This window comes from Salmo trutta, chromosome 6 (genome assembly GCF_901001165.1).
Source record: "Salmo trutta chromosome 6, fSalTru1.1, whole genome shotgun sequence".
NCBI lineage: Eukaryota > Metazoa > Chordata > Actinopteri > Salmoniformes > Salmonidae > Salmo > Salmo trutta.
Window position 1 is genome coordinate 23,207,148 of NC_042962.1, and position 23,354 is coordinate 23,230,501.

Consider the following 23,354-nt stretch of genomic DNA (forward strand, 5'->3'; position numbering starts at 1 on the left):
ATATTACCATTTGATTTGTTTCAAATGTATCAAGAAATAATCATATTTATATGCCTAGCAATCAACAAAAGTACGTTGTCTAAAGCACACGTTTACAAGCCCCAGTCACCAATGACAGCTCCAAAAAGCCCCCTATGGTGAACAACATGTGAACGAGAAGCTCGTAGAATCATGACTCTTTCGAGATTTCAGTCCAACGTTGGCCAATAGGGGATCCTGTGTGTTCTTAGGATTACTGACTCAAATTAACAAAATGAGTCATAAGATTCATTCTTTTAACTGAACAAGACAAAAAAATCCAAGTCCATTAAAAGAGAACTACTTCTCATTAGTAAGCAATACAACTGAACAGATGAACAGCAATGATTTTTACTCTAACATGTTGCCCCAAAATATATATATCTTAAAGCCACGCCCCTACTAAGCCACGCCTCCACTCCAGGGTTCCTTCAGGTACCCATTGCTACATTGAACCATTAAAAGGTTCCTCAAAAACCCCTCAACTAACCGAAGGTGCAAATATGAATCATTGACTAGCAATGGTTTCTTGAGGACCTCCATTGGTTCCTTGAGGATCTCCAGGTTTCCTCGAGTCACCACTAATTCTCTCTTAGGCTGATACAGAGAGACTCATCCATGCTTTTATTACAAGCAGGCTTGACTACTGTAATGCTCTCCTGTCTGGTCTACCCAAGAAAGCCATTAGTCTGACCAAGACCAGAAGGAGAGCACATATTACACCGGTTTTAATGTCTCTGCACTGGCTGCCTGAGTTTCAGAATTAATTTAAAGATGCTTCTATTGGTTTTTAAATAAATCCACGATTGTGCACCCCAATACAGGTCAGAAATGCTTTTAAGTTATGTACCCAGTAGGTCCCTCTGGCACTGGACTTTTAACTATCCCAAAGCCTAGGACCAAGAGGCATGGAGAGACAGCCTTTAGTTATTATGCCCTGGAATAGCCTTCTAGAGAACCTGAGGGGGGCAGAAACTGTGGACATATTTCAAAGAGATCTTGAAACACACCTTTTTAGCTTTGTTTTTCCTTCATTTAGTTGTTACTATTCCTTTTTTAAAATCCTCTTATGTTTGTTGTGTAGTAAATATTTCAGTTTTTATTGTCAATGTTTTTTGTTGTTGTTTTTCTTTCTGTAAAGCACATTGCGTTGCATTCCATGTCTGAAATGTGCTATATAATGACGCTGGATTTGATTTGAAGAGTGTAAAGTACCAGAAAGGATTCCTCTATGCTTACAAGCCCAATAACCCGTATTTGGTACTGTATAGAACCATTTGTTTTTAGTGTGTTCCGATAGGAAGGAAGAATAGGAAGGGGAAGGGTTAATTTGCGGCTGGGGAAACCTGATGCTAATTAAGTCGTTGGAATGTCACATACTAGCATTCTATTCCAGAAGCCTTCAGAGTGGGTCAGACATGGAGTGAGGGGAGCGATGCACGTTTCAAATTGTTTTCTCTTCTTATTGACGACGTTCAAAAAGGGCATCCACACCAAATACCAAAGCCACAGGTAATGTTTCCTATTGTTTTGTCTGTTGGAGTTTACTTTGTCATATCTGGATTTCAGGTAGCCTACTTTAACTGTAATAGTTAAACAAGAAAATACATACGGGGAAACCAGCCTAAACCAAATCTAATTTAATCGAATAAGCATATCTATCCAAAATGTGACATTTTTTGCGCACTGGTGTCATAAGAGCGAAAAGATGCTGAAGTTTAAATCGTTTTCATTTTCTCCAGGGAGATAAGCAAATGCAAAATGGCATTGTCCAGAACAGTGCTGTTGTTATTGGTGTACTCGTTATCATTGCATGACACAGTAAGAGGTGTCGCAGAGATATGCCGGGGGACGCACTGCCACGGTGGCGAGACTGGGGATCCCAGACCCTGCGTCGGAGCCCACTGCCTGGGGGGTAGATCATCCAGACCACCGCGGCAATATAATCCAACAACACATGGCAGATCGGGACAGACAGTCCCCAGCCAGCACCATGTGTACCACAGCTCTCAGTCAAGAGGAGACACCACAGACACGTATGTTGTTCAACCACAGCGCGGTAGGCACAGTGACAGCGCAAGGGAAAGCGCAAGGATGCAAACTTCTGAAGTTTTCGGTTCAGGATGTACTGGAGCGGATTGCGTTACTCCTCAGAAACAGCTCCACGCTTTTAACGACACCAGAGACTGTAAAGGGATCGAATGTAAATTGCCACTAAGGATACGGCCAAAGCCCCGTCCAAAATATTGTGTGGGAGAGGGCTGTCAGGCTGATGACGCCGCAGCTTCCAGCCAGCCTTCCCCTGTCCATATGCCGGACAGAGCTGCTCAGTTTCTGGGAGAATTTCCAGAGTTTGGATATCCTGCATCTGAACTTGGCAGTGCGCCTTTGGGAGTGCAGCTCACATGTGACATTAAACCAGGTTAGTATATACCCACACATCAATTGTATATGAAATATATTATTATTAGTGCTTTAATGCATTCAAATACTACACAGTAACGGAAAACTGTAAATTATATGGTCATTTGGGGTATTATAAACAGTCAAATACGCTGAAACATTTTACTGCACCATACTGTAAATTATGGTGCATTGTGGGAAAATATTGTGTGCATGACAAAACATTGCTGTATTTCGTATGGTACTGTTATTCCACCCCACAGAATACAGTACCATACCATATCTTCGGTGCGCTAAAAATCGTTTGACCACTAGTGGGTGCATGATATTGTTTCTGGTTCATTAACATATTTTGAGGGTTGGGCTTGTAATAGGCTATATTTGTTGCACCCGCGAGCATCAGTTTGGATGGGCAGCAAGTATTAAAACTTTACCATGTCCTTTTGGTCTGTTTTGTAGTGATGGGAGTACAAAGCTTCTTGAAGCATTGAGATTTTCCATCCAATTGTGTTGAAAATAGGTTCATTATTCAAGGCTTTGATCAACACAGTATACACTACTGGCACCTGCTGGTCAAAATAATTTAGAGCTGCCAAATTATTATAGATGATGTCCCATAGCGTGAGTGTAGCGTAGCCTTTGTCTTCTACCAAATAAATACCAAACCAATCAGGTGGTTGTTCAGCAAAACTTCAGACATCATTGATCACATGCTTCTGATAAAGTGATACAGTCATCTGCACACTGCTTTGTGATTTCAATGCATGCCTCGGAGCTCCAGCATTAAATGTAACATCACTGCTGTTTTGCCCTGTAGTCGATGCCAGTTTGGAAGCTTTTGGTAAGACCTCTAGAAGTGCAAGTGATATAAATACCCAAATATTAATGAATATACTGTAATGTGTAAACACTTTACCTAGCAGCCAACATGCTTACACCAATCCCTTAACCCCCCCCTCAATGAATTTCATTATTCCATTCATTTACTTTTTTTACAGTATAATACAGTACATTTTACAGTATTGTACTTTGTGTAATTACACAGTACTTGCTTTGATGCCGTATTTATGTTACATTAGGTGTACTGTAATAGGAAATACAGAATTTTACTTGCCACGAGCTGCCTGTAATCTACTGTCAAATCCACAGTAACACCTTTACAGTGTAGGCTATCTATTAAGAAAAACGTAATTGACAGATGAGGGAAGATACATAGTACGTAAAGGGGTTCCAACGAGTGCCAGATTGAACTCCGAGGATGTGTGCATAATTTAGAACCCCTTTACACAATGCGTTTGCAAAATAACCAAAGTAGTCTTATTCCAAAACAAGCGGTTTTGATAGCGATTTATTGTCTGGTAGGCTACGTAGATTTTTGTTTAGAAATGACATGGTGAAATGGAAATCACATAATATCCCGTTTATTACTTTTAATTCATTTGGGATTCATTTAAACATGCAACATTAGGCATCATTGCTACCATCTTCGTGTGTTTGAGACACAAGATGATGCATGCATTGACTGCAGGCCAGTTGAACTAGAAAAATGTCTGACAGTCAAGAAAACTTAGAATGCTTTGATGTCTATAAAAAGCCTGCATAGGAAACTTCCATTACTTGATGTTGGACTTTTAGATTTTGTGCCAAAATAGTTTAACAAAAATAAAAAAAAGTATTTCATCTCCAAAAGTGATGTACTGTATTATCATAATTTCACAGTATATTTAATTTAGCATTAACCACAATTTCAGTAATGATTTGCTGAACTGTTTTGAAGTCTAATCTTCTTAGAGTAGAGGAGCACATTTATTAGTACTTGATTCCAGTTTAATAGCTAGCTATACATAGGATGTGGAACTATCTCTGACTACTCCATACTTTAAACCCTGCCCTATTCCATCTCACAGGGGAGAACGAGGTGCCTTCAGAGGATGCCCTCATCTTACACCTCCAACTGGCTAAGGGGCAGGAGAAGCTGGTAGAGGCCCTTCAGGCTCAGCAGACGATCATCCGCGACCTGCAGCAAAAGCTAGCTGAACAGCAGGGGGCGCTGTTGGCCCAGCAGCGGGAGATCCTGGAGCAGCAGCGGCGCATGTACGAGCAGATGGACGTGGTCAAGGCACAGTATGGCCTGCTCTCTGACACTGTCAAACAGGTGTCCTTCCAAGGCCTCCAAGGGGAGCTCCAGAGCTACTTCGAGAGCCACCTGGCAGGCCTCCAGAGCCAGGCTCGGAGCCACCTGCAGAAGTCCTATGCCATTCGCAAGGACATGCACATGGATGTAGATGCTAAGTTGATGGATGTGGTCAGGGAAGCCCACCTTCCGCACCCCCTGCTGGGGTGTGGCGCCCCGTGTGGACCGGAGGATTACTGTGATTTCCAGAGGGAGCCGCCGCAGTGTGAGAAGTGTACCATGTGCCCACCTGGTTTCTTCCTGGTCTCCCAGTGCTCTCCCAATGCAGACAGAATATGCCAGGACAGAGACGAATGCCTTGAATTACCAAACCTATGTGGACAGGGAGTGAAGTGCCTCAACACTCCAGGTAAGGCTTACAACATTTCTAATTTGTAATTAGACATGATATCCATCCTGGTTCCAGAAGTCCTTTTACTGAATAGCCAACTAAGAGTATCAAGCAATTTGGCATATGCTCATATTTCTGATCTCCTTCTCCGATCTCTTTGTCATTGTTTGATGCTGAGCAGGAGGGTTCAGGTGCCTGGGCATGTCGGAAAGGGAGGCTGCTGCTGGAGTATGTGGCCATGACTACTTCTACAACCAGGAGCTTCCGGAGTGCCAGGCTTGTTCTGACTGCAATGGAGACCCCATTGCCATCCCCTGTACAGCCACCAGTGATTCTGTCTGTGGACCCTTCACAGACAAACTGATGTCCCAGTCCTGGGGCGCCACCGTGACCTTGCCCCCAGCCAGGGCCCCTGGCAGCCACATCTTCCCTGGCCTCCAGCTCAATGTCCAGATCAAAGAAGCCAGCGACTTGCTGTCCAACCACGACGGCCGGCTAACCTTCCAGCAACACGGCTTGATGTGGCTGGACCATAACTTTGCCCTAAAGCACAATTGCAGGAACTTCCTCCAGGTGGGCATGCGGCTCAACAGCAGTCAAGAGGAGGAAGGCCACGACCTCAGTGGGGTCCGCATTGAGCAGCCAGATGGGAAGTACTTCCAGGGCGTTAGCGTTAGTGGCAGCGCAGAGGTCGAGCCCAACTACATGCTGACACTGTTCCTGAAGAGTCCCAACCAGCATTGCAACCAGAGTAAGGATCTGCATGTCTACGAACTCAACGGGCCTTCCTTCAGCCTGCTCTGGCTGTCCCACGATACTGGAGCCGTGGCCATGACAGCACAGATGTCAATGTCGGCCCACTACCAGACCAACTACCGTCCAACCTTCCGCATCACCTCCGTCTCTGACCCTTACATGGTGGGGTTGACCCACGACAGCCGCGGGGTGCGCTTCACAGAGAGTGGCGTGGTGAAATTTGTCCTACAGCAAGCGCTGTACTCCATGGGCCACACCTGCATCCGAGAGGGCTTCTCTCTGGTGGCCTATGCCAACCGCAACGGGACCAACCAGGAATTGATGCAGGCATTCAAGTCGGGCGTCAACTACAGGGACACATCCATCACCCTTTCTGGGGCTGTCAGGGTGGATAGTGGGCACTCGCTTAGTTTCGAGATCCTATCCCCATCCCAGTGTAATATCCGCTACTTTGGAGACAGTACTGGGATCAGTATACTGAGCCTTATCTGGATCCCCTCAGCTGTCTCCTCTGCCCTGACTGCCACAGTGTCCAGGACAGACCTTCCCTCTGGAGTCGTCCGCAACAAAGCCCTCCTCTTCCAGCAGGTCAGCCCAGAATCAGACCAAGTGCGCCTGGCCCGTTCTGGGGAACCCAACGCCCAAAAGAACTTTGTCTTCCGGGGGGATGGGACCGCTAACGTGGCCCTCAACCTGAAGCTGATCCATTCGTGTAACGTGGTGAAGCTCACTCTGCACCGGCACGGGGGCAGCGGGGAGGGTGGACAGGCTATACCCGTGGCCCAGCAGATGTCTGGGCACATGCCCGAGGGCAGCGAGTGGGCCAACGTGGGCCTGAGGGCCTCCTTCCAGGTCCAGAACGGTACAGCCATCTATGTGACACTGGACTGCGTACGTGGTCGTGTTAACCAGATCACCCACAAGGGAGGCACTAACATATCCATCCTCTGGGTGGCGTTGTGATCCAAAAAGAGGACCTTTTTTTGTTGTTGACTCTGTCACATTTTGTCAACACGTTTTAGAAACAAACATGGTTTCGCACAATTTCAAATTACAGTGCAAATTTGGAACCTCACTTAACTTCACAGGTGCTTCCAAGGTAGAGGAACTTTTTTGAAATGGAAGGTTGTGTTTTGTCTAACATTTTTGTCATGTTAATGTTGTCTGATACTTTGTTGATTCATTGATTATTTTTGGATGACAAGTACTGATTTTGCTCGAAGTGCTTCGGCTGGTTGAGCAGAGACCAATTATTTTGTATGGAGTAAGCTGAATGATGTGTGTGTGTGTGTGTGTGTGTGTGTTTATAATGTTTGTTATACTTTTTATTATGCTATATCTTATTCCATCAATTTCCTGAACATGAATATGAAATGTTGCCTTTCTATGCGTGTGTATTACAGAGTATTTTGATAAGAGCATTTAAATATTTTAAAATGTATTATATTTAACTTTCACCAAGCGGTTATTTTTATTTCATATTTTCAATGATAACTTATTCTGAATGTTATGTCACTTAAAATAATAGTAGTGTAAAATTGGAAAAAATTTGTATCGACATACTATTGGAAACAATACCTTACTTCATAACCAGAATTGTACTTCAATCTCTTTTGATAAAACAAACAAACAGTTGTCAATACTGTACTTCTAGGATACATGTATGTCAAACAATACAACTATGTTACAAATATTTATGTGACCATGGAACTACAGTATAAGTGTAGTTTACATTTACTTACATAAATGGTGTAGGGAAAGTTTATCCTCAGATTATTATAATTTTTACATTTGATAATTCACACATCAGGTTTTATATAGCAACAATATGTTAATCGTAAACTGCATAATGTATGTTATGCTTTAGCCTCAATACTCTTGGCCCTGTGGAAGTGCTGCCTATGCATAGCATTCTTAATTGCCTTTGTGCATGTTCTGTCCCCCAAACAATTAGACACAATGAAGTGTTTCAGCGATTTGGCAGCAAAGCGGTCGGTCTTTGAAATACTTATGGTTTATTTTCACTACGCTATGCAATGCTTGGTGATTTGTTTTACTCCACATGTATTGTAGAACAACAATGAGTGTATTATTCTTTTCAAAGCCAAATAAAATTCACAAATATTTTGTAAGATGTTGATTGTCCCTCTTGCTTTAAAAAAAATATGTACCAAAAAGTGATGGAGAGGTCAGCATCTAGGTGTAATTTCTGGGATGAAATGAGATTGATTGAGATGTCATTCATGTAGAAAATGTATGTCCTGATATAGAGGCTTTGGTAAAAATTTGAATGACGGCACACAGTCTCACCTCCACCATGTGACTGCATCACATGATATGAGCCTAATTCTTCAGTCTTTTCAACCATGACAGCTTTAAAACGGACTCCACCATCCTGACAACCATCACACATGAAATACCCAGTATTTTCCACAGTTTAAATAGAAAACTTAACAGAAAGACATTACTCATGTCATGGAGTCCCAAACATATTGAACCTATTTGAAATCAACTTTTTGAGCAAGGTAGGTGTCCAAATTGCAGAAAAAAATCATATTGTACTAATTATTCGTCTTGAATCATTTTAGAATCAATCTATCATATTTAACTCGCAGGTAAACTATCCCTCTCCAAACATGACTAATAGTGGCTGAATCAGAACGAAAACTGATTGTGAGAAATAATAAAATGTTTCTGTCTGCAGTCTGAATTGAAAACAGGTGTTTGAGATGGAGCGCCGTTTCAGATTCCTCATGTTGTAGATCAAATGGGACCCACAGTGCACGAGGGGAAATATCAAAGGCAGCAGAGAGACAGAGCTGTATGTGTGTGTGTGAGAGAGAGGGAGAGAGAGGGAAGACGAGAAGAAAGAGGGTGTATGTGGGTGTTTATGTGTACGCGTACGCACGTCGTGCATGTTTCTAGAGTAAAACAATAGTGTGCATTATAAACTATGGACCGTTAACACAGAAGTAGTAAAACTGAATTTTCCCTTTTTAAGGTGAACCATGTGTTTCTTCTACATTTCTCATACTTAACACTCAGATGTTTGACACAAATCATGTGTGTGTGACAGTCAGTGTTAATTCATAAAAAGACAGTCCAGTATCATTTAAAAGATGGACCATTAAGGTGCCATGAAACCTGAATCACTGTAAACCTATCCAGTGGTGTTTGGAGAGGTTTCAGGCCTACAAAAGAGACATCATTCACCACCACAAAGCATATATATGCAGTTAGTTTATTTACCCTCTTATGGCTTAACCACTGATGTATATAAACCCTGGATTTCTGATGCTATGAATTTGCCAATGAGAGGCTTTGAAGGCCTTTTTTTTTTTTTCCAGTGGGGACAGTAACATTAGTACTTTCACAAAATTATACTTTAAGGAAATGTTTTATATATTTTTTACCTCACATAATACAATTTAAAAGTATGTATGAAGGTAGGTGTCTGTAATATAATAAATGTGGCAAAAACGAATGTAGATATTTATAATTGCATTTCTATAGCTTATAAAATATTTTTTACGAAGGTGGGGGAGTGTCAAGATGGAGGCCCGGTGGCTTCAAAGCATCTCCCCCTTTCTGTCATCTTGTATATATATATAAATAATTGGGCTTAAGTCCTTTCCTTTGCTTGCATGTTTTAAACCTTTAAAAAGGTCCAATGTAGCCATTTTTATCTTAATATCAAATCATTTCTGGGTAACAATGAAGTACCTTACTATGATTGTTTTTAATTAAAATGGTCAAAAAGAAACAAAAATAGCTTCTTAGCAAAGATTAATTTCTCAAAGAAGAATTTAGCTTGGACTGAAGGGGAAAACTGAAAACTAGCTGTTATTGGCAGAGAGGTTTGGAACTCTCTTTCTTATTGGACTATTAATGATGTCACCAGGCAGACCAAAACAGGCTGACATTTCAGGCTGTCTTTTCAAACAGATCTTACACTAAAAGGTCATTTACAAAATGTTCTGAATTTCAGAGTATTTTTCCAACCTCATAGTGTGAATATATATATATAACACAGGAAAATCACATTTTTGACTGCATTGGGTCATTAAGACTTGAGGTCGCACTGACAAACAACCAGCTCCCTCCTCATCTTCTTACCACACCAGTCCTATCTTCTGAATGAGTACTAAACTGGATGCTATTTGATTGCAATGCATTCACTTGTGGGAGGTGTTGAGTGCTATTTAACTGCCATAACATTAAGTGTCTAGAAATAATATTGAGTAATTACATTCTTATTACCACAATGAAATAGGCTAGAGTAACTTCATGGAATTAGGTAAATACTATGAACTTCATTCAGTATCCTCAACTGCAACACTGGGATGTACAGTATGATAGCTAGACCAAGGATTGAAATATTCCAGGAACGTTCAATATGTTCCCTGGTTTTCCAGGAATCCTGGTTGGATTCTTGGAAGCCCTAGCTAGACCCATGGCTCCCCATGGCCTATTTATAATAGCAACATCAGTTGCAGTGATTTGTAGTCCTCGCTGAACCCTCTCCTAACCCAAACCTGGCCCCTTTACTCTATTGTTGACTTAAAAAGGACAAACCCAAAGGAGTCTTATCAAAAGCGGATGTGAAAGCAAGTCATTCCTCTTGTCTGCAGTCAGTGTAAGCCATGTGGGCTGTTTTCCTCTGAGGCCACAAGCCACCAAATAAATGCAATAGCTACAGGAGGTTAGCCTGACACGGATTGGCTGTCTGTATCTTCGTGTTGTATACTGTTAAATGTGGCCGTTTCTTCTTTATTAAAAAAGCATTTAGGCCCAATGTTGATGTCTAACCAAAAAATTATTTTGAGAGGATGTGATGTCACACACAACATCATTACATAGCATCACTTTGAAAAGAGGGTAAAGGGGGAAAAACACATTTGTGTTTTTCTGTAAATAGAGTGTATCCATAATCATTTATTCAAAACCAGCAGACATACTGTACTGGATGAGCATAATCCATTAGAAGAACAAGTTGAAAGTGTCTGTTTGGATTGGATGAGTGTTATGTACTGTTGCCATGTTCATAGTGTGTATTTAGCTTTTTGTGAGGCTCTAAAACTCCGCTGCTGCTTGTATCTCATCTAACAGCTTTGACATTTCTTGTTGGAGTAGTAGAATGAAAATAGTCATTTTCCACTGTGCTAATGCTCTTCTTAAAAGACAGAGGCACTTTGCGACACTATCTCAGTTGGTTGCTACAGACCACATTCCATGCCTGGCTACTTTAATAATTACACCGCCCACTCTCTCTGCTAATAAGTAACTAATGGTTCACCAATTATAGCTAACAGCACTGGAATAGAACAGGGAGGGAGTGGGTGTGTGTTTGTATGGCTGTGTATATGTGTGCGTGCGTGTGCATGCGTGCGCGTGAACTCCTCTGATCACTGGTTGCAGGGTCATGACCAGTTGATGAGAGGTTTCAGTGGAACGTTCTTGGTCACTGATTACTTCTCACTCTCCTTACCATCCTCTACAGTATTATAACCATATTATGTTTCTCTCTCCTTCTCTAAAGCCCCATTTAAACCTTGTGTGTCCTTTGTCCTTATCTTGTCCACATTCTGACTGTGCCCACAATTTTAGACAGGTCAGATCTTATTTTGTTAACAGACTAGATAAGAACAAGATCGGGACAATATCAGGACGCATGTTAGCGGCAGGTATAAACTGGGCTATGGATAATCTCTTCCTCTCTTTCATTCCTCTTCTCTCCATCTGTGCAAGTCTTTCACTCTCTTTATCCCTCAGAGGGGTTAGTGATGCATGCTGGAATGAAGTAGCAGGTCACTAGCCACAAACACAGGCTGAAACTTACTGTTAACGGGTCCAAGCAAAAGCCTTTCAGTTCAGAAGGCTGCAAAATTCTGTCTGCCTGCCTGCCCCCTCTCTTCTACTCCCATTGGCTCACAGCATGCTGATAGAGGAGTATTTGCTGCAGGGAAAGAATACCCTTTACTAGAACTGTGAAATATGCCTTTTCTAGACACATTTTGTGCCAAGTTTATGATCTTATCAGTAAAGGTTTGGGGCAGTTATTGGGGAAGCTAAACATGTTAGGGCAGCTAAAAAAAAACTATTACTTTCAATTCACAATATCTACGATTCTCAGCTTTGGCCACAGCTCTGCCAATTTCTGGCCAATTCTCTGGATTACCAAGATCGTACCATTTAATTTGCATACTCTTTTTACAACCTTAATCATGTTGGTGTCAAAAGCAATCCGAATGATCGAGTCATGCGGAATCTCAGTGAGGAAAGGGAAAAAGCTGTGTGTCTCTATAAAAACATGTCAGAGAGGGATTTGCGGCCATCTTCGTGAATAACCAATTAGAACGCTGACGATAAATAGCTAACTTCTTGGCTGGATATGAGCAAGCATGTCCCCCTGGTGTATTTCTCTTTAAACAGTGGATGGATGCTCCCCATTTCACATCAACTCCCTGGTGGACTCTACAGTTAATTGCCTTCTCCAGCAGGCGCTTAGAGATTATCTATCTCTGAATACATCCACACAAATGACTGATTGCAGCCGGTTGAGGTCTGTGAATGCATTGTGCATTCGACCACAAAGCTGTTTATGCTACAAGAGCATTGGCACTGTTACAGATGTTCGCAAATTACTTTTGCCTATAACTGCTTAAAACAGGACAATGGAACCTGTGCAGACATTTCCCTTTCCCCGCCTGTAACAGTCAAGCTCCATTATTTTACAGATACTTCCCAAGTGGAAGCTCATTACATTTACCGAAGAAGAAGAGCCCGTTAGAAACACAAAACACAAGACAAAGAATGGGAAAGGCAATAAAGCTGCCCAGTTGAAATAAGGCGTCAAAGATGTTGACACTCTTCGTGTGATCCCTATAACATCTTGCCATCCCGTCAAGGATCCGGTGAACAGAGTCATGGGGAGAAAGGAAGGGGAGAAGATGACCCTATTTTCTTCTCGGCTGACATCAGGGCAGATGTATTGCCTCAACATCATAGCATTAGAAGACAGTGTGAGATGAAAAACACCCACCCCAAAACACACAAACATCTGGTTTGGTTTAGCTACCCTACTGCAGGAAGGTAATATAATCACACGCATGACTTAAAATAGGAATAACATAGCAGAGATGCTAATGGTTCATGGGTCCATGATAATCTTTTTGGGTTAGTCAGGGAATGAATCCCTCTCGAAAGACAACTATTCATGCGTTACATTCTGTCGCTCTCACCAGTAAATCTAGTGTGGCAGCGAATTTGTCCCGTTAAACTTTGACATCGGTTTTTTTTTCAACCGCTTTGCTACCGTTTTCACAAGTATGTGGTACATTTTCACAACGCTTAGAACAAAACTCAAAACAGATCATCAAAAAGGCAGTTGTTTCAAAACTCTAAACACGTTTTCAATTGACTAAGTACAACACACAAAATCATAGTCACTTTAACCAAACTTAATTAGTGTTTTATCTAGGAACACGTTTCACATTGCAATACACGTTAATATAAAGTAATTGCTTTTCGTAATGCTCACATCCTTTTTGATATGATTGTCTTCTCATTTGTTAAAATACATTTTACTATTACTTAATCCGAACACTCTTAATAAATAATCACTTAACCTTTGGTAAACCTATACATTTTAAACTGGTTTGTCTACACCAGATTTTGAACTATTTAATGAATATCGATGTTTGCATAAATATATAAAAGTATGATTTACTGTAATGTACTATTACAACTATTGTGATTTTACTTCACAGCAAGTTGAAACAAAATCTGATATTGACAAGATCAGAGATGTACGTGCATGTAATGCATGTCCTATGCAGTAAACATGCATCCTAAATAAAGTTGCTGGGGTCGTTGATGGGGGCGTTTCACACTGCTTTACTGAAATTGCGTTGGCCAATGCTGTAATAAATACCACTTACGTAGCAGGTGTTTTATCCAAAGTGACGACAGTGAGTCATGAACCCAGTGGGAATCGAACCCACCCCTCTGGTGTTGCTAGTGACATGCGCTTACTAACTAAGCCACACAAAACCACTTGTCACGTATACTCCCTCTCCGGCGCTCGAGGTCACCAGGCTGCTCATTATTACGCACACCTGTCACCATCGTTAAGCGCACCAGCGCCTCATCAGACTCACCTGAACTCCATCATCTGCCTGATTACCTTCCCTATATGTATGTCATTCCCTTTGGTTCTTTCCCTAGGTGATATTGTTTCTGTTCCAGTGTTCATGGCTGTAGGCTACCCGTGTCTCTTGTTTTGGTCTATGTTAAATTATTTTTTAAATACACTCCCTGAACTTGCTTCCCGACTCCCAGCGTACACATTACACCACTACAATACATACAGTGCCTTCAGAAAGTGTTCATACCCCTTGACTTATTCCACATTTTGTTGTGCTACAGCCTGAATTCAAAATTGATTAAATTGATGCTTTTCCTCACCTATCTACACACAATACCCAATAATGACAAAGTAAAAATATGTTCTTAGAAATGTTTGCAAATTTATTGAATATGAAATACAGAAATATCTCATTTACATAACTATTCACACACACAAGTCAATATATGTTACAATCACCTTTGGCAGCGATTACAGCTGTAAGTCATTCTGGGTAAGTCTCTAAGAGCTTTGCACACCTGGATTGCCCATTAATCCTTCAAAAATTCTTCAAGCTCTGTCAAATTGGTTGTTGATCATTGCTACACAACCATTATCTTCTTGGTTAGCAACTCCAGTGTAGATTTGGCTTTGTGTTTTAGGTTATTGTCCTGCTGAAAGGTGAATTCATCTCCCAGTGTCTGGTGGAAAGCCGAATGAACCAGGTTTTCCTCTAGGATTTTGCCTGTGCCTAGCTCCCCAGTCCTTAATGATTAGAAGCATACCCATAACATGATGCAGTCACCACTATGCTTGAAAATATGGAGAGTGGTACTCAGTAATATGCTGTATTTGCACCAAACATAACACTTTGTATTCAGGACAAAAAGTTAAATTGCTTTGGCACATTCTTTGCAGTATTACTTTAGTGTCTTGTTGCAACAGGATGCATGTTTTGGAATATTTTTTATTCTGTACAGGCTTATTTCTTTTGACTCTGTCAATTAGGTTAGTATTGTAGAGTTACTATAATGTTGTTGATCCATCCTCAGTTTTCTCCTATCACAGCCATTAAATTCTGTAACTATTTCAGTCATCATTCGCCTCATGGTGAAATCCCTGAGCGGTTTCCTTCATCTCCGGCAACTGAGTTAAGAAGGATGCCTATATCGCAGGCTAGGGTCTATTTTTCTCCACTTCCTGTCTGAATGACGTGCCCAAAGTAAACTGTCTGTAACTCAGGCCCAGAAGCCAGGATACGCATATAATTGGTACCATTAGATAGAAAACACCTTGCAGTTTGTAGAAATCTTAAAATGATGTATGAGACTATAACACAATTGATATGGTAGGAGGAAATCCAAAGAAAAACCAACCAGAAAATAATTTTCAATGGAAAGCTATGGGTCCTACGCAATTCCAGCTCCCAGATTGCAATTCCTATGGCTTCTACTAGATGTCAACAGTCTTTGTTCAAGGTCCCAGGCTTGTTTCTTCCCAAACGTGGAAGAATTTTAAGTTTTGGTACAGGGAGTAAGAGTTGGAAATCAGTCTGTGCGCGCGCGACAAAGAGGACACGCACTTGCTAATTTAGCTTTCTATTGAACATACTTCTTTCCGTATGAAATATTATAGTTTAATTACATTTTAGGGTACCTGAGGATTACATAGAAACGTATTTTGACTTGTTTTAACAAAGTTTAGCGGTAGCTTTTTGGATTCCTTTCTCTGCATGTTGAACGAGTGGATTACTCAAATCGGTGGTGCCAACTAAACAGACTTTTTGGGATATAAAGAAGGATTTTATCTAACAAAACGACCATGCATGTTGTAGCTGGGACCCTTGGGATTGCAAATCAGAGGAAGATTTTCAAAAAGTAAGTGAATATTTAATTGCTATTTGTGATTTTACGAAGCCTGTGCTGGTTGAAAAATATTTTGATGTGGGGCGCTGTCCTCAAACAATCGCATGGCATGCTTTCGCTGTAAAGCCTATTGTAAATCGGACAATGCAGTTAGATAAATAATCATAAAAATTATTCTTGTTAATTTGAATTGCGCGCCCTCCAATTTCACTGGAAGTTGTCGACAGGTGTCCCGCTGATGGGACACCTAGCCCTAAGAAGTTTTAAATTCTGTAACTATTTTAAAGTCACCATTGGCCTCATGGTGAAATCCCTGAGGGGTTTCCTTCATCTCAGGCAACTGAGTTAAGAAGGATGCCTGTATCGTTATAGTGACTGATTCACCATCCAAAATGTAATTAATAACTTCACCATGCTCAAAGGGATATTCATTGTCTTCTTTTCTTTTCTTTTTTTCTACCCATCTACCAATAGGTGCCCTTCTTTGTGAGGCATTGGAAAACCTCCCTGGTCTTTGTGGTTGAATCTGTGTTTGTAATTCACTGCTCGACTGATGGACTTAGATAATATGTATGGGGTACAGAGATGAGGTAGTCATTCAAAAATCATGTTAAACACTATTATTGCACACAGAGTGAGTCCAAGCAACTTAATATGTGACTTGTTAGGCACATTTTTACTCTCAAAATTATTTTAGGCTTGAAAGGGGTTATTGAGTCAAGACATTTCAGCTATTCATTTTTAATTCATTTGTAAAACTTTAGAAAATACATCATTCCACTTTGACATTATGAGGTATTGTGTGTAGGCCAGTGACAACAAATCTCAATTTAATCAATTTAAACTCAGGCTGTAACACAAGTCAAGGGGGTGTGTATACTTTCTGAAGGCCCTGTAAAAGTACAATACAATATGGTGTGTGTGTGTGTGAGATTGGTTACGGTGGGTGCGTGTTATTGGGGTTCCAAATCAGGGATAGTACCAAGTGCCGTCCCCATAGACATTTCAGTGGTATCAGTGTCAAAACAATCATCATCTTAATCAAAAGTTGTACTCGTATCATACAAAGTGCACAATGGATTAATGCAAAGAGCTACACTACAGAACATAATTATTTTTTAGAACTTATAAATGAATAGTTTCCTTGAAATATGCTGCGTTTTATCCTATCAGTCTGTAACATTGCTCTCTCTTTCGGGATGACTCCAGGATGCTGTTTCTTTGTGTGTCTAAAGAATGAAACAAAAATTGCAGAACTTATGTTCAAATGGATGTTCAAAATGACATTGTATAATTTGTTTCTTTATGTGTGTGTGTGTGTGTTTGCATGACCATGTGTATGTATGTATGTATGTATGACTGATAGCACTAGCCGACATAAAGGACTGTCGCTATGGACTACTGTATCTAGTATATATATTATTACTATAAAGAGTATAGTATATTAATGATGTGTTGACCACTCTTCCCTGGGCAGTGATATCATTGGTTTATGTTCACTGTGTATTTACATCAACATACCGGCTGGACCAATCATCTTTCTTTATGTTATAACTGTCCTCAAACAATTCCTTCAAATGCCCTTAAATCATTTATGAGTATCTATGTATCTATACCGACTATATGTCTAAATATATGTATGTAATGGATCGCTTTAAGATGTGTCTCTGTGTAGTCATGAAATATGCCTTTACAATGTTGATTTGGGATTAAACCGCCTTCTATTACTCCATAAAGAGAAACAATGTCTGTATTTTCTTAATTATGAAGCTAATGTAACAACTATATTTACAGTATACGTACAAATGTTTCATTGTAAACATAGGCCTACAATTGTGTACCAGTAGTGGGTTTTTACAGTACCCAAAATCATTCTGTAATTTTATGTGACCGGGGAGAAAGAGCTCACCATGTTGGCGCACTCATCGAGAACCTGGTCATAAATCACTGAGAGCCACCAGGAAGATGATGTTTACGAAACTCTCAAAATGGTGGATCCACTTCCTCCTCTTTGACCTCCCACATCCATCATCCTGATCAAAACAACATAATATAAATCTCATATCACACCCTTTTCCAAATATGGCACTACTTTTATAGCCTGGGTTACGTGACGTGGTACACAGCAAGGGAGAGCTGTAACACACTAGTCTGAACAGGAGTCCATTGTTACTGCAACATTCGCGCAGAAATGGACTGAGCTTTGATTGATTCTTTCCTGGGGGGGGGGGGAAGACCTCACATTGTTTGGATTTGAAAATCCAACCATTGTATTGGAAGGGGGTGGCACTCAGAGGTTGTGTGTGACAGTCCATGTGGGTGTTTGAGTGAGAAAGACATAGATGAGAACCAGTCAGTAAAAAACCAAGAGCCCCCTTTATTATTGACACATCGTGCCTATAACATCCAGCAGCCTTTCCAGATGGTGAAATCATGAAACACCAAGGAAATAAGATGCACGAACTGTCAGAAAAGCAAAATAACCTTTTTGCCCGTCAAGAACTGAACCCAGACAGCTGTCAGTACAGGGTCTGCTCCGTCAACACCTGAACCCAGACAGCCATCAGTACAGGGTCTGCTCCGTCAACACCTGAACCCAGACAGCTGTCAGTACAGGGTCTGCTCCGTCAACACCTGAACCCAGACAGGTGTCAGTACAGGGTCTGCACCTTCGAGACCTGAACCCAGACAGCTGTCAGTACAGGGTCTGCTCCGTCAACACCTGAACCCAGACAGCTGTCAGTACAGGGTCTGCTCCGTCAACACCTGAACCCAGACAGCTGTCAGTACAGGGTCTGCTCCGTCAACACCTGAACCCAGACAGCTGTCAGTACAGGGTCTGCATCTTCAAGACCTGAACCCAGACAGCTGTCAGTACAAGGTCTGCTCCGTCAACACCTGAACCCAGACAGCTGTCAGTACAGGGTCTGTTCCGTCAACACCTGAACCCAGACAGCTGTCAGTACAGGGTCTGCTCCGTCAACACCTGAACCCAGACAGCTGTCAGTACAGGGTCTGCTCCGTCAACACCTGAACCCAGACAGCTGTCAGTACAGGGTCTGCTCCGTCAACACCTGAACCCAGACAGCTGTCAGTACAGGGTCTGCTCCGTCAACACCTGAACCCAGACAGCTGTCAGTACAGGGTCTGCTCCGTCAACACCTGAACCCAGACAGCTGTCAGTACAGGGTCTGCTCCGTCAACACCTGAACCCAGACAGCTGTCAGTACAGGGTCTGCTCCGTCAACACCTGAACCCAGACAGCTGTCAGTACAGGGTGTGCTCCTTCAAGACCTGAACCCAGACAGCCGTCAGTACAGAGTCAGCTCCGATCATTTCATCACTGGTAAATCAGATCAATTTCAAGTTTAGATGTTAGCGGTTATACTAACAAGGTGTTAACAAGACTAAATTAGTTAACATTAGCTAGCTAGATGCTTGTAGTCTAGCTATTACCATGCGTCTCTCTCTCATAGGTGGTGCGTGGGTTAAGTTTTGGGGAGGCTATTTTTTTCACCATAAAAATGCATCTTTATAAATAAAGCATTGCATGCGTCCATCATCGCATTTGCAGACTAACGTAAGCCTGTTAAACCTAACGTGATGGGTGGATTGGATAGTCATAATCCAGGCTATTAAAGCTCAATCTAATCACTGTGCATGGCTGAGCTCATAGTGGCATAGGCCTAGAGGCTATATCAGAGACATTTCTTCTCTTTCATTTGCACAGAACAAAATGTGGCCTTTGAAAAACACATTTCATGCAATTCTATTCCACGTTATATGGCTGGAGACGTTAGCAGAATCTTTTTTAATATGACAACACACAGGGTAGCCTATTCTGCTGACACTGACAAACAGATCAATAAAAACAACCTTGTCTTGAATGCAGGCGATGCCTTTGAAAAGGGGAGACACACATTGTACAATAAATGACATCCATCTAGCCTGGAGGACATTGTAAAAACAAATACAAAAATAAAAACTGGTTTCATAAGTGGAGGGAAAATGTATGGATATTACAGCATAGGGCAAAGGCCTCAATGGAATAGGACAATCGGATGCGTTGTCTATTGGATGTTCCAGCCCAACAATAGATTCAATCTTTATACGCCACTAAAACACCTGAATGAATTAAACACAAGCAAACAATCAAGAGCCTTGATGGTACAGGTGACCTGAAGAAGTGATATTCTAATATCAGGTGTGCTTTTCATTTGTTTATGTACTGTAGGTTCACTAGCTGACCTCTATCAGGACACCCATGTTGACTGGATTCTCAGCAGAATCAGTTTCTACCTTTTCCAGATATGAAAAGACATCCCTCAGGTAGACAAAATGGTTGTCATATGCTGTGAATCTGAATGATGATGTTGTGCCATTTGAGTAGAGAGCACCTTTCACTTTGTCTTCATGACAAAAGTGTCCCATTAAACCGAATGGTGTATCAATAACTGCTGATCAAACAGAAACATTTTCACAGTAATGTGGTTATGTACACATTAATATACGAAATGTCATTTGGAACAACATGCAAAAGACTATTGTTTATGATATTGTAAACATTCTGTACTTAAACAATAGGCTATATTGTTGTATGTGTGAAATGAAAAGTATTGTGTGTTATCTCTGCTTTGCCTTAACCTATTAAATAAAATGTATGTCTTATAGCCCAATTATTTGTATTTAATTTTACAATTTAAACACATTTGAAATTGTTGTAGTAGTCTTATGCAAACCATGTTCATTTATTACAGTGGCACAATGCCACTCAGGCCTTCTGGGAGAAAAGTATCTGGCATTGAACTTTGTAGTAGTAGTTGTGTGTATGCTAAGGATCTCATCATGTCCTGCTTCCAGATGGATTTGCACTAAACAATTCCATGTCAGCACAAGGAATGTACAAAATCTGGTATAATGGTTAGCCTCATTTACATTGTCCAGGTCCGGCTCCAGGCATAAGCGGGACCCAGAATAGCAGAATACACAAGGTGTTTGAAAATGTGGTTGTGCATCAACAGTTTTTCTCTTGTTTTGTCAGTCACTGACAGTCACCCAATTAGCCATGTCAGCCATAGCCACAGGAAGTAGTTTGGGGGTGGTGGTGCTGCGTAGATTTTTTTTACAAATATTTTATTCTGATTATTCAGGGGGTGTTGCAGCAGAGATTATGACTATGAGGTTGAAAAGTGGCAGAATTGCCCTTTACAACTGTAATAATTTCTGTCCACCCCATGGCAAAGTGTGTAGAACTGCAGAAAACTTGCCTTAAAACAGCAAAACGTTCTCCGTTCCCCATGGCAAAATGAGTAGAATTTAATGAAATTTGTTATAAAATTTACATTTTTTCTCTTTGTATAAACCTTTGCCATGGTTTATACATATATATCATGTGACTTTTAAACTGTATTTTCGTTTACAACATTTGCTAACATAGGTACAAATATAAACCATGGTATACAAGGATGTTGGTCACCTCCCTGACCAGTTCCCTTCTCCCCCAATTTCTCAGTTTGGCCGCTTAGCCAGCTCCAGGAAGAGTCTTGATGGTTCCAAACTTCATCAATTTAAGAATGATGGAGGCCACTGTGTTCTTGCAGACCTTAAATGCTGCAGAAATGTTTTGGTACCCTTCTCCCGATCTGTGCCTCGACACAATCCTGTCTCAACGCTCTACGGACAATTCCTTCAACCACATGGCTTGGTTTTTGCTCTGACATGCATTGTCAACTGTGGGACCTTATATAGACAGGTGTGTGCCTTTTCCAAATCATGTCCAATCAATTTAATTTTCCACAGGTGGACCCTAATCAAGTTGTAGAAACAGCTCAAGGATGATCAATGGAAACAGGATGCACCTGAGCTGAATACTTATGTAAATAAGGTATTTCTGTTTTTTTTATTTTTAATACATTTGCAAACATTTCGAAAACCCTTTTTTTTCACTTTGTCATTATAGGATATTGAGTGTAGATTGCAGACTTTTTATTTAATCAATTTTAGGTTAAGGCTGTAATGTAATAAAATGTGGAAAAAGGCAAGGGGTCTGAATACTTTTCGAATGCACTGTATATGGATCCTACAGCTATCCTATTTTTGACTGTTTAGGTATTAAGGCTTGCATATCTGTTGTATCTTTTGATTTTCATTCTCAATTTTTTTATTCATTACCCACTCTTACTCGTCAAGTTGGCTAACTTAATTGTTATTATTATTGTTATTATACCTAAAGACCCAAAATATGCTGGTTAAGAGCTCTCACATAAGGCTGCCACTCGCTGTTATGCTAGCAAGGAAGGAGGAAGGATTTCTGGTGGGCTTTCTGTGTGGGGAGTGACCAATGGGTGGGTTTCCCTGTGGGTCCTGCATTTTATTTAATATCTATGGGCACTAAAGTAATTCACCTGATTCACCTGATCAACACTAAAGATAACAATTACACAAAAAAAACAATGGCAACACTAGCTATACTCGTGGAATTTGACAGCCCTTAATATTGCTATCAAGCGTACCAACTGTCTTAGTATTCTAGCAAGAAACCATATCGATATAGCAATGCTCCAAAAAACACACCTGCTCCAAAAAGGACACACAAAAGAGAGAACCATTTGTACAAACTGGCTACTTTTTCATGAGCCCCAAACAAATCTAAGGGTGTAATCATAATGATACATAAGAAACTCAAAATCACCATCCTTGGTAAAGGCGAAGACCAAGAAGGCAGATGCCTTTGTTAATGTGTATGCTCCAAATATATATGACCCTACGTTTCCTTGAACAGCAGTTAGAATTAACTGAATTCCAACTGGTTATTGAGACAGATATGAATGTCATTCTGGACATGCGGGACAAATCCAATAAGACCAACAATCCACAGGCAACCAAGGCTCTCGAACATATACTCTCTGATTACAACCTCATCGATGCCTGGCGAGCTCATAACCCTGAAGCAAAAGACTACACTTTCTAGTCAAACAGGCAAAATAAACGTTCTCCCGAATCGATTTCGTACTATTATCTACTCTATTTTCTTTAATCAAGAAAATAGAAATGAGCCGATCATGCATAATACACATTTCAGAATCCCCTAAAAAAGAGCCACAAGATGGTGCTTTCATATTTCCTCACTACAAAATCCTTTCACTTTATGTGAACAATTTGAAACTGAATTGAATTAATTGATAATTATTAGCAAAAACTCAATGATCCTCAGATTTCATGGGACGCCATTAAATGTTTTGTTAAAAACGATGCAACTGCATTTGCATCTGGGCTGAATAAATCACAATTAGATATCAGAATGGGAAAAGGTATTAACGATGTTAGAGCGTTCTCAATAAACACTTTTTGAGACCACGTAGTCAAGACAGAACTAAATCTATTGATAAGACTGAGAGCAGAACTTGCCATCCATCGAATTAGACCCAACCATTACTTCCATGGTAATCCACCCAGTCGACTACTGGCTAACATGCTTTGCATGATCAATTAGCAGATATTGCAGCTATTGAATCTGAATCAGGTGAATTACTATCATTTACATTTTTACATTTAAGTCATTTAGCAGACGCTCTTATCCAGAGCGACTTACAAATTGGTGCAGTCACCTTATTATATCCAGTGGAACAACCACTTTACAATAGTGCATCTAAATCTTTTAGG

The 23,354-nt window shown here is 40.8% G+C and overlaps 1 protein-coding gene and 1 long non-coding RNA gene across 2 annotated transcripts; one reads left to right on the forward strand and one right to left on the reverse strand.

Annotated features, from left to right (window-relative positions):
- Positions 1–1,418: 1,418 nt before the first annotated feature.
- Positions 1,419–7,834, forward strand: nell3 (NELL (neural EGFL like) family member 3). The gene is made up of 4 exons (XM_029755805.1): positions 1,419–1,530; positions 1,761–2,440; positions 4,329–4,964; positions 5,128–7,834. The coding sequence occupies exons 1-4, from the start codon at positions 1,454–1,456 to the stop codon at positions 6,663–6,665; spliced, it is 2,931 nt and encodes a 976-aa protein (XP_029611665.1). The 5' UTR covers positions 1,419–1,453; the 3' UTR covers positions 6,666–7,834.
- Positions 7,835–18,049: 10,215 nt separating this feature from the next.
- LOC115195684 (uncharacterized) lies at positions 18,050–18,444 on the reverse strand. Its single transcript, XR_003878732.1, has 2 exons — positions 18,371–18,444; positions 18,050–18,326 (listed from the first exon to the last, which is right to left on the reverse strand). It is a non-coding gene; the product is annotated as an uncharacterized LOC115195684 (long non-coding RNA).
- Between the last annotated feature and the right edge of the window lie 4,910 nt (positions 18,445–23,354).